The 13299-nt window shown below is 40.6% G+C and overlaps 1 protein-coding gene across 1 annotated transcript in view; it reads right to left on the reverse strand.

Annotated features, from left to right (window-relative positions):
- Positions 1-1278: 1278 nt before the first annotated feature.
- The window catches only part of LOC110454118 (ATP-dependent (S)-NAD(P)H-hydrate dehydratase-like), a 101833-nt gene continuing 89812 nt past the window's right edge, over positions 1279-13299 (reverse strand). The window contains exons 10-11 of the mRNA XM_021503491.1: positions 5683-5814; positions 1279-1879 (exon numbers count right to left, since the gene is read on the reverse strand). Of these exons, the coding sequence (XP_021359166.1) occupies positions 1279-1879; positions 5683-5814 (733 nt within the window). The remainder of the gene's footprint in view (positions 1880-5682; positions 5815-13299) is intronic.

Here is a 13299-nt window from a genome sequence, read left to right on the forward strand (position 1 = left end):
TTCTGGCCTCAGGATCAAAAACGATCGCAGACTAGGGTGGTCGGGTAGCACAGTGGATAGCAGCACACTGGCTGTCACCAAGAAGGAAGGGGTTTGATTCCCCAACTGGGACCTGAAAAGGTATTAGGGCTCTGCCCTATGAGCCACATTTGTTTTCACCAGGTACTGAATGGTTTCCTGTCACATTTAGATCCTCTGTGAACTTTTATCTGGGCTGACAAAAGTGAGGAACATAAGTTAATGGAAAGCTTGCTTCATGTCGTAAAATCAATAAGTCTAAATTTTTAGAATTGTGTCTGAATGTCAAATGTTTTTAAAATTAATCAATCCTCAACATCAATCTAGATTTGGTAGAAAAGACCATACTTAAGAAATATTATTTATTAAAAACCATGTTTTGATATATAAAAAAATAAATCATTACTATTTGAATTTTGGAAAACATTAACCAAACCAGTACCTTCCAACAGTAAGACCCCCTGCACTGCTTCCATCAGGACCATCAAAGTGATCAATATAACTGGTAAAAACTTGTTTCTTGAAAGTTTATTGATTTGAACTTAAGCTGAATTATTTTGTTTTAATCTTGGAGCCTGTTCTCGTAAAATTTTAGACAAGAGCTTGCTAAAACCTTGTTGGACTTTAACGTAACATTTTGACAAAACCTTATTTTCTCTTTTAACTTCATTGAAAAGATAATTGCATTAGAACATTGTTTTATTGAATTAACCAGCATATTCAATCATTGTTTATACTTACAGAAACACAAAATTTCTCCAACTGGAATGTCACTACATTGAATCATCTGGTACATAAACCCAATAAAATACACTATCAGTTTGTACTTGTCATCTATCATACAGGTGCACGCTCCCTCTAAACTTCTCTCCAGAGATGAAAGGATGGTTCTTTGTCTACCAGCAGTGATATGCTACAAGATCAACTATTAATCAAGGAATTATTTTTTATAAATGGGGATACGCCTGGAACAATGGTTGAATAGTCTGGAAAATATGTAGTGTTGGCAGAGAAGGCAATCATTTAGAAGTTTAACCCTGGGTGTCCTTCACAGCCCTACCATTTAACATGGTGAACATTGCACAAAACAAAGTGTCACTCTATTAATATTTTAGATGAAGTTTCAATCACCTGTGGAAACAGAAGCCTTTTCAATGTTTTGTTTGTTTAATTCAGTTATATTTTCAAGTATTATTCCACCTTATCAAATTTTTATAAAAAAACAACAACTTTTCTATAAGAAAAATAATAGTGATGCAGTTATAACAGATAATGCACGCGATCCTTCTTCGACATGAACGGGGCTCCCCCAACCAACATCAGTCGTGCCTGGGTGGTGGACACAGAGGGGTAGATAGAGGAACAGCCTGTGTGGTGGACACAGAGGGGTAGATAGAGGAACAGCCTGTGTGGTGGACACAGAGGGGTAGACAGAGGGATGGCCTGGGTGGTGGACACAGAGGGGTAGATAGAGGAACAGCCTGTGTGGTGGACACAGAGGGGTAGATAGAGGAACAGCCTGAGTGGTGGACACAGAGGGGAAGGCAGAGGAACAGCCTGGGTGGTGGACACAGAGGGGCAGATAGAGGAACAGTCTGTGTGGTGGACACAGAGGGGAAGGCAGAGGAACAGCCTGTGTGGTAGACAAAGAGGGGTAAATACAGGAATGGCCTGTGTGGTGGACACAAGAGGGGTTGGCAGAGGAATGGCCTGGGAGGTGGACACAGAGGGATAGGCAGAGGAACAGCCTGGGTGGTGGACACAGAAGGGTGGATAGAGGAACAGCTGGGAGGTGGACACAGAAGGGTAGGCAGAGAAATGGCCTGTGTGGTGGACACAGAAGGGAAGGCAGAGGAACAGCCTGGGTGGTGGACAAAGAGGTAGGCAAAGGAATGGCCTGGGTGGTGCACACAGAGGGGAAGGCAGTGGAACAGCTGGGAGGTTAACACCGAGGGGTAGACAGAAGAATGGCCTGGGTGGTGGATACAGAGGGGAAGGCAGAGAAATAGCCTGGGTGGTGGACATAAAGGGGTAGACAGAGGAATAGTCCGAATTATTCTGACGTTTTATCAACTTTTTTCATATCGGTCTGTCGTCGATTAACGTCAGAACTCCGGCTCTCTATAATATGCGGGAAATATGCGACCCGCGCCCGGAGCGCACTTCAAACTGATATTTTAGAAACAAATCGTCACTTTCACACACATGTCGCACATGGATCGAAAGATCTATTCTTTATGCACTAGGTGGTATCAATAACATGTTTCAAAGATCATTACGAAAAGTATTTTCTACCGTTTTCTATACCAACCCATATTTTTAATGGAAATTAGGCCATGAGCAATGTCACATGACTTGACGAGATCTCGCATTACCGAAGGTATTCCCAACGTTATGACGTAGGCCGGCGAGATTTTAGTTACGTGGCAGTAGAAGGCGGGGCTATCAAAAAACTAGAGTAAAACAGAGAAAGTTTGAAAAATATGTTTTTAGTGATTGTATTGGTTGTTTGAGCCATGTTATGCATGTTCATCTTGTGCATAAAGAATAGATCGTTCGATCCATGTGCGACATGTGTGTGAAAGTGATGATTTGTTTCTAAAATATCAGTTTGAAATGCGCTCCGGGCGCGGGTCGCATATTTCCCGCATATTATAGAGGGCCGGAGTTCTGACATTAATCGACGACAGACCGATATGAAAAAAATCGATAAAACGTCAGAATAATTCGGACTAACAGAGGAACAGCCTGTGTGGTGGACTCAGAGGGGTGGATAGAGGAACAGCTGGGAGGTTAACACTGAGGGATAGGCAGAGGAACAGCCCGAGAGCTGGACACAGAGGGGTAGGCAGAGGAACGGCCTGTGTGGTGGACTCAGAGGGATAGGCAGAGGAACAGCTGGGAGGTTAACACCGAGGGATAGGCAGAGGAATAGCCCGAGAGCTGGACACAGAGGGGTAGGCAGAGGAATGGCCCGGGTGGTGGACTCAGAGGGATAGGCAGAGGAACAGCTGGGAGGTTAACACCGAGGGATAGGCAGAGGAATAGCCCGGGTGGTGGACACAGAGGGGAAGGCAGAGGAACAGCCGGGTGGTAGACTCAGAGGGATAGGCAGAGGAACAGCTGGGAGGTTAACAGCGAGGGATAGGCAGAGGAATAGCCCGAGAGCTGGACACAGAGGGGTAGGCAGAGGAACGGCCCCGGTGGTGGACTCAGAGGGATAGGCAGAGAAACAGCTGGGAGGTTAACACCGATGGATAGGCAGAGGAATAGCCTAGGAGTTGGAAACAGAGGGGTAGGCAGAGGATAAGCCTAGGAGTTGGGAACAGAGGGGTTTGCAGAGGAACTTCCTGGGTTGTGGACACAAAGGGGTAGGTAGAGAACAGCCTAAGAGTTGGAAACAGAGGGGAAGGCAAAGGAATAGCCTCGGAGTCGGAAACAGAGGGGTAGGCAGAGGAAAAGCCTGGAAGGTGGAGAGGAAGAATAAGGCAGTTGAGGTAGAGACAAAAGTTTAAAGAGGAACGGCCTATGAGGTGGAGACAAAAGAGAGAAACAGCCTGGGAGGTGGAAACCAGGAGTTTGCAGACAAAAGTCTGATATATATATGTGCTGAGTGAAATTGAGATACCTTTCACCAAGTGTTATTCAAGTCATCAACACTTAGAAACCTTAACCCTAAAACACATCCATTATAACAATCCTTGTATCTCAAAAACGAGGCAAAAATCTACTGTATACAGTTAATAGTATTAACATTTACAGTGCTAATTAGCCGAGTTTAAAGGATGGCTACATTAGACTCCAACAGGCTAAAAGTTCGGTTATTTGTAAATAGTGGGAGAAATAGTTTGTACACTGAAGACACTGTTGATAGTTTTGTTAGATGTTGATGATGAAGTGATGGTTGCGTAGAAAGGGCCTCGGTAGCGAGGCCTCGCTGAAGTGTGTTTAAAAGGAGGAAAGGAGGAAGAACTTAAAGGTAGAAAAAAGGAAATGGGGAGGACTGATCAAGAAAACGATAATAATATATTTTCAATCCAGAAAAAAACCATTAATTTTTTAACAGATCCTGAGATTTCCTCTGACATGTAAAGTGTGTCATTTTCAGAAGTTGTGAATGAGTTGATGTTACACTGACCAGCAATAGGGATACTGGTGGAATACAAGCTAATGTGTTAAATCCTCACCCTACCTGATGTAGGTGTGATAACGGAGTCGACATAAGCCTCAAATCCTCACTGAGAGCTACACTCACCATCCCATCATACGTGTAAGACCCCTTTTAACATCAGCATATTTTTTCACAAATTTAATGTTCAAATCAAAGACTATGAATAACTGATAAAATTTACTGTAGTGGTAAACTGGATATTCTATATGGATGATTATTTAGTGCATTAGATAAAATACATCAATATCGCCCATAACATTCTATATCAATGGATTTAACTATCCTACAAGTGTCCAAGTTGTTTGGTACACATATCACACTGTACAGTCACCAATATGTGTGACATATCACACTGTACAGTCACCAGGACTTGTGTGTGACATATCACACTGTACAGTCACCAGGACTTCTGTGTGACATATTGCTGTACATGTACGGTCACCAGGACTTCTGTGTGACATATCACTGTACAGTCACCAGGACCTCCGTGTGACATATCACACTGTACAGTCACCAGGACTTCTGTGTGACATATCACACTGTACAGTCACCAGGACTTCTGTGTGACATATCACACTGTACAGTCACCAGGACTTCTGTGTGACATATCACACTGTACAGTCACCAGGACTTCTGTGTGGCATATCCCACTGTACAGTCACCAGGACTTCTGTGTGACATATCACACTGTGCAGTCACCAGGACTTCTGTGTGGCATATAACACTGTACAGTAACCAGGGCTTCTGTGTGATATATCACTGTACAGTCACCAGGACTTTTGTGTGACATATTGCTGTACAGTCACCAGGACTTCTGTGTGGCATATAACACTGTACAGTAACCAGGGCTTCTGTGTGACATATCACTGTACGGTCACCAGGACTTCTGTGTGGCATATCACACTGTACAGTCACCAGGACGTCTGTGTGACATATTGCTGTACATGTACAGTCACCAGGACTTCTGTGTGACATATCACGGTACAGTCACCAGGACTTCTGTGTGACATATCACACTGTACAGTCACCAGGACTTCTGTGTGACATATTGCTGTACATGTACGGTCACCAGGACTTCTGTGTGACATATCACTGTACAGTCACCAGGACTTCTGTGTGACATATCACACTTTACAGTCACCAGGACTTCTGTGTGAAGATCATTAACATTAAACAATGGATACAGCCAACATTCTCTAAATATTTTTACACTCTCAATATATTCTGCTTTAAACAACAGAATCTGAAATATCAATCACTCTGAACTTTAAGGTGAAAGGTATAAAAAGTCAAGACTGTTAGTTTAAGGTCAAGTCTGGCCTCATCACTTGTCAACAACAGTTCTTTATAAACCCATATCAAGTGGTGGAAAATTAATGAACACATTCCCATCACATTGGCCCTCCCCCTAGTTGTCTCCCTTTATGAAAGTCTTCAGTGATAAAGTGTTTGTGTAGTTGGTGTGTAACTGTAGTTACCAGTGATAGACTTACATGATTAGAGCTCTGTAAGTCTGTGATGTGAAGGTATCTCGATCCCCGGGCCCCGTCTCCCGACGACAACACCTCCCTACAGCTGGAATGTGTTGGGGACACCTGTCCATATTGTATCCCCTTTTGACAATCCTATTGACAAAGTTTGTTTTTCATGCGTAATATGACAAATATTTATCCTCATCCAATAAGAAAGATTATTATTGAAATTCCAAAGATGTGACCGAAACATTCTCATACATTTTTTTTTATCTCCATAGTCAACAAGTTATTTGCCATCAGAATTTATTAAGTTTAGCACACATAAAAATTACCCTTGTATTCTATGGTAATCTCATGAGCTTACTATAATATACAATGTTGGAAATGCATGAAATTTAAGATTCATTTTACAAACTCTGATAAATTCTATATCCATGCACAACTGTGTTCAAATGGTAATATTGTGTAAACAATATTTTGCAGGTGTACCCAAATGAACATTATAACAACTGTATATCTCTGAAAATCTATCTTGTACATCTGATAAGAAAAGTTAACTCTTTATTGGTGAAACATGTCTGTATTTTATAAATTTGGTAGTAGAATACTTACTAAGTAAAAGAAAAGTCTATTGGTGCCCAAGACTGAATGTGTTTTTTTGCAAATAGTTTTTGAATTGCAATAGTAACTTGTCAAAAACTAGTATGTATATGTGCCATTGGAAAACTAATAACAAGAGGCCCAGAGGGCCTGTATCGCTCACCTGAATATGTTTAAAATAATTGGTATAAAGTAAAGGTATAGCACTCCATGGTAGTTGCTGTAAGTACATATAAAAACTCAGAAAGATCCAAACAGTACTTGAGATATAGCAAGAACAAACTTCAAACAGAGCCCCACCCCACCCCTATGCCCCTAGGGGGGTCATACCGACCGATTATAAAAAAATTGAGACCCCTTGGCCCAAGGATGCTCCAGACTAAATAAGGATAAAATCCCTTAATCTCGATGGACGAAGAATGATTTTAAAGGTTTTACCTCTATTTCTCCTATTGGGCCCCGCACTTATACCCCATGGGAGACCACACCCACTACTTATACAAAATTGAGTCCCCTTGGCCCAAGGATGCTCCAGACTAAATTAGGATAAAATCCCTTAATCCCTATTGTAGAAGAAGGATTTTAAAGGTTTTACCTCTATTTCCCCTATTAGGCCCCACCTCTCTGCCTCCAGGGGGGTTAGACAGACCAGTTATACAAAATTGGTTCCCCTTCACCCAAGGATGCTTCATACCAAATTTGGACAAAATCCTGTCATTCGTACAGAAGAAGGTATTTGAAGAATTTGCTATGTTTCCCCTATTGTGCCCCTCCCTTCTGCTCCCAGGAGGGCCACACTCGCTGTTTATATGACATTGAGTCCCTTTTGCCAAAGGATGCTCAAGACTAAATTAGGATAAAATCCCTTAATCCCTTTGGTAGAAGGATTATAAAGGTTTTACTTCTATTTCCCCTATTGGGCCCCGCCCCAAGCCCCCAGGAGGGCCAGACCCACTGTTTATACAAAATTGGTTCCCCTTTATCCAAAGAAGCTCCACACCAAATATGGACCAAATCCTTTCATTCCTATGTTTCCCCTATTGGGCCCCGCCCCTCAGGCCCATAGCGGGCCACACCCACGGTTTATACAAAATTGGTTCCCCTTCACCCAAGGATGCTCCACCCCAAATATGGAACAAATCCTTTCATTCCTACAGAAGAAGAAGGATTTTAAAGAATTTGCTATATTCCCCCTATTGGGACCTGCCCCTCAGTCCCCTGGGGGACCAGACCCACAATTTATACAAAATTGAGGCCCCCTGGCCCAAGGATGCCCCAGACTAAATTAGGATAAAATCCCTTAAGCCCTACGGTAGAAGAAGGATTTTAAAGATTTTACCACTATTTCCCCTATTGGGCCCCACCCCTCTACCCCCAGGGGGGCCACACCCACCATTTATACAAAATTGAGTCCCCTTGGCCTAAGGATGCTCCAGACCAATATTAGTCAAAATCTGCTTGGCCGTTCAGGACAAGTAGCGTTTTAAAGGAAAAGTTGACGGACGGACGGACGATGGACGGGCAACGGACGACGGACGACAGACGCTGCGGTATGGCATAAGCTCACCATGGTCCTTCGGACCAGGTGAGCTAAAAAGTGTTCACCAATACACATTATCATTACACGGAGGCTGTCTGGGGGTCAGAGGGAAAGGGAGGTTGGCATGCTCCGTGTGGGAGTGTTGCAATGTCAAGTTGCTCGGTGATTTGATTGCAGTATTGTCGGAACCAAACAAGGTTGATGTCTGATCATGACTGCCCGTGAAGCAGCCTGGTGTAACAGACCCCTGATCATGGCTGCCCATGAAGCAGACCGGGTGTAATAGACCCCTGATCATGACTGCCCATGTAGCAGACCTGGTGTAACAGACCCCTGATCAGGACTGCCCGTGAAGCAGCCTGGTGTAACAGAACCCTGATCATGCCTGCCCGTGAAGCAGCCTGGTGTAACAGAACCCTGATCATGCCTGCCCGTGAAGCAGCCTGGTGTAACAGACTCCTGATCATGACTTCCTGTGAAGCAGCCTGGTGTAACAGCCCCCTGATCATGACTGCCCGTGAAGCAGACCTGGTGTAATAGACCCCTGATCATGGCTGCCCATGAAGCAGCCCTGGTGTAACAGACCCCTGATCATGACTGCCCATGAAGCAGACCTGGTGTAACAGACCCCTGATCATGGCTGCCCATGAAGCAGACCTGGTGTAATAGACCCCTGATCATGACTGCCCATGAAGCAGACCTGGTGTAACAGACCCCTGATCATGACTGCCCGTGAAGCAGCCTGGTGTAACAGACTCCTGATCATGACTGCCTGTGAAGCAGCCTGGTGTAACAGACCCCTGATCATGACTGCCCATGAAGCAGACCTTGTGTAACAGACCCCTGATCATGACTGCCCATGAAGAAGCCCTGGTGTAACAGACCCCTGATCATGACTACCCGTGAAGCAGACCTGGTGTAACAGACCCCTGATCAGGACTGCCCGTGAAGCAGCCTGGTGTAACAGAACCTTGATCATGACTGCCCGTGAAGCAGACCGGGTGTAACAGACCCCTGATCATGACTGCCTGTGAAGCAGCCTGGCGTAACAGACCCCTGATCATGACTGCCCATGAAGAAGCCCTGGTGTAACAGACCCCTGATCATGACTGCCCATGAAGCAGCCTGGTGTAACAGAACCATGATCATGACTGCCCATGAAGAAGACCTGGTGTAACAGACCCCTGATCATGACTGCCCATGAAGCAGCAGCCTGGTGTAACAAACCCCGTGTACACTACATATATGTTATAATTTCAGTTGCTTGGGTACCATCCGAAAGTGCTGGACACAACATCATTGTAACAATTACCTTACAGCGTTCAGATACTTTGTCATTGGGTGTCACGCCAACTAAACAACAGTTATTACGCCAACGAAACAACAGTTATTTTATCAATGATTCCAGATTCTGTTTGTTACATGGTGATGGGATAGACAGAGTCAGGTTTAAATCACACCTGTACATTTTACCTGTATACATCTCAACTTCTGGTCCTAGGATGGTACATTGTAATGTATTTAGGATAAGGGGGCTGTCCATTAAAGACTTTTGTGTCATGATCAGCTACGATTTATAATTACTTGGGCTGGCATAGTCTATTTTAGATCCTAGCTTTATATAACAACGGTTTTCAGCTTTGGAACAAGCCCTTTATGTCTTCTATACTGCAAATGTCTTACCTTAGAGTTAATATAATTGTGTGGTTTCAAAATATAAAATGATCATCTTCAACAATAAAAACAACTTAAAGCCATCAATATCTCTTTAAACTGATGTGATAACCTGTGAAATACTATACATGTATTCTTTTCAATGCCTTCCATCCTCCTCCTTCTGGGTTGTGATAATCAGCAGTTACTTACAGGAACCAACTACTCTATACTTCTGGGTTGTGAGAATCAGCAGCTACTTATAGGAACTAACTACCCTATACTTCTGGGTTGTGAGAATCAGCAGTTACTTACAGGAACCAACCACTCTAACTCTGGGTTGTGAGAATCAGCAGTTACTTACAGGGACCAACTACTCTATACTTCTGGGTTGTGAGAACCAGCAGTTACTTACAGGAACCAACTACTCTATACTTCTGGCATGTGAGAATCAGCAGTTACTTACACGACCCAATTACTATTACTTCTGGTTTGTGAGAATCAGCAGTTACTTACAGGAACCAACTACTCTATACTTCTGGGATGTGAGAATCAGCAGTTACTTACACGACCCAATTACTATTACTTCTGGTTTGTGAGAATCAGCAGCTACTTATAGGAACTAACTACCCTATACTTCTGGGTTATGAGAATCAGCAGTTACTTACAGGAACCAACCACTCTAACTCTGGGTTGTGAGAATCAGCAGTTACTTACAGGAACCAACTACTCTAGTCTTCTGGGTTGTGAGAATCAGCAGTTACTTACAGGAACCACCTACTCTATACTTCTGGGTTGTGAGAATCAGCAGTTACTTACAGGAACCAACTTCCCTATACTTCTGGTGCAGTTTTACAATTCCATGAAAAATTATTCTCTTGTGAGTTCAATAATTCGTGAATAATGCGAAAAATAGAAATGCATGTTACGGAACACACCGACTATACCTATACTATTGTGATAAAACAGTTTTTACAAACCCTGACATAAAGATGATTTTAATTCTTTGGGTTTTATTGTAAATATTCACACAATATGGATATTAATGGCATTTATTTTAATTTCAAAACAATAACTTCCCCCAAGCCACATTACAATTGCTACAAATCATTGCTATCTATTGTGTTCCGGAGAAGCACAAATGTACTGTTGACTTTGGGTTTGGAGTCGTCACGGCTCGCTATAACCCGACACAATTTTACACCGATAGTTTTATGGTGTTTACAGAGGCAAATGAAGTCTCTAACTGTTCATTCTCACCACAACCATTAACCATTCTACACTACATTACACCACAGGAAGTCTGAATTCTAAATTTCAAATTAAAGATACATATCAATAAATTTTCTTTAGTTTAAGAGTGCTTGTGTAATGATATGGAGCAATAAAATTGGTCCAAATCAGCGATATCTGACTGTACGGAGGAATTGTGATTGTGAAATGCCTAACTTTACAGTCTAATTCCTTCCAAGCCATCCATTATGATTCTATCTTCTATAAAATCAGACAATTTCATACACTTCAATTTCACATCGAATCTTCATTGTTCATGCATACATGAAAAACATTTTAAATTTAGATGGGAATTTATTTTTATTTTTTAATGTATTTTAAGAAAACACCAATATACCTCTATTTCTGAGACAGTTAAAGGATCCTTTTCGCATATTGAATCTATTTAAGAAACATTACAGCTTTACAATTACTTAGTATTTTACCATGAACATTTAACCTAACAAATATCTGATAGAAAACCGATCAATTAAAGCACATTCCTCTGATACGGTATCAGTAGTGAACGATTTAGAAAACAGTGAACTATACCGATCTTTCATTATTTCATGCAAATGTAATTGATCCTATTGGCTGAAATATTTTCACGCAAAATTTTGCATTTAGGGGTATTTTGAGTCATAAAGCGAATCTGCTGTGATATTTTCACCAATTTTAAGAAGTAAATTTCCATTATAAACCGACATAGACAGAAGGATAATGTCGTTGACTCCTAAAATCAATGTTGTAGAATAGTTTACAAGTGTCAAAGTCATAATAAAACATTAGCAGAATATTATAACTGGCATAATTCCGTCATCACAAAACATTGGCAGAATATTATAACTGGCATAATTCAGTCATCACAAAACATTGGCAGAATATTATAACTGGCATAATTCAGTCATCACAAAACATTGGCAGAATATTATAACTGGCATAATTCAGTCATCACAAAACATTGGCAGAATATTATAACTGGCATAATTCAGTCATCACAAAACATTGGCAGAATATTATAACTGGTATAATTCAAAGTCATCACAAAACATTGGCAGAATATTATAACTGGTATAATTCAGTCATCACAAAACATTGGCAGAATATTATAACTGGTATAATTCAAAGTCATCACAAAACATTGGCAGAATATTATAACTGGTATAATTCAAAGTCATCACAAAACATTGGCAGAATATTATAACTGGTATAATTCAGTCATCACAAAACATTGGCAGAATATTATAACTGGTATAATTCAAAGTCATCACAAAACATTGGCAGAATATTATAACTGGTATAATTCAAAGTCATCACAAAACATTGGCAGAATATTATAACTGGTATAATTCAGTCATCACAAAACATTGGCAGAATATTATAACTGGTATAATTCAAAGTCATCACAAAACATTGGCAGAATATTATAACTGGTATAATTCAAAGTCATCACAAAACATTGGCAGAATATTATAACTGGTATAATTCAGTCATCACAAAACATTGGCAGAATATTATAACTGGTATAATTCAAAGTCATCACAAAACATTGGCAGAATATTATAACTGGTATAATTCAAAGTCATCACAAAACATTGGCAGAATATTATAACTGGTATAATTCAGTCATCACAAAACATTGGCAGAATATTATAACTGGTATAATTCAAAGTCATCACAAAACATTGGCAGAATATTATAACTGGTATAATTCAAAGTCATCACAAAACATTGGCAGAATATTATAACTGGTATAATTCAGTCATCACAAAACATTGGCAGAATATTATAACTGGTATAATTCAAAGTCATCACAAAACATTGGCAGAATATTATAACTGGTATAATTCAAAGTCATCACAAAACATTGGCAGAATATTATAACTGGTATAATTCAGTCATCACAAAACATTGGCAGAATATTATAACTGGTATAATTCAAAGTCATCACAAAACATTGGCAGAATATTATAACTGGTATAATTCAAAGTCATCACAAAACATTGGCAGAATATTATAACTGGTATAATTCAGTCATCACAAAACATTGGCAGAATATTATAACTGGTATAATTCAAAGTCATCACAAAACATTGGCAGAATATTATAACTGGTATAATTCAAAGTCATCACAAAACATTGGCAGAATATTATAACTGGTATAATTCAGTCATCACAAAACATTGGCAGAATATTATAACTGGTATAATTCAGTCATCACAAAACATTGGCAGAATATTATAACTGGTATAATTCAAAGTCATCATAAAACATTGGCAGAATATTATAACTGGTATAATTCAAAGTCATCACAAAACATTGGCAGAATATTATAACTGGCATAATTATGGGATGCCACAAATAGAGCTATTTTAGCCTTAATTTTTTAACATTGAGAACAAGAGGCCCAAGGGCCTTAGCGGTCACCTGAGTTATATCATAGATACTGGTAGCTTTATTTTACTGTTTAGATGTGATGTGGAAATCAGCATGTAAACTAAGTGAAATACAATACTTGTCATGTCATCAATGGATAAGAATTTGAAAATATTGGTAAATGTTCCCTTTGG

This window comes from Mizuhopecten yessoensis, unplaced genomic scaffold, assembly GCF_002113885.1.
Source record: "Mizuhopecten yessoensis strain PY_sf001 unplaced genomic scaffold, ASM211388v2 scaffold7669, whole genome shotgun sequence".
Classification (NCBI taxonomy): Eukaryota; Metazoa; Mollusca; class Bivalvia; order Pectinida; family Pectinidae; genus Mizuhopecten; species Mizuhopecten yessoensis.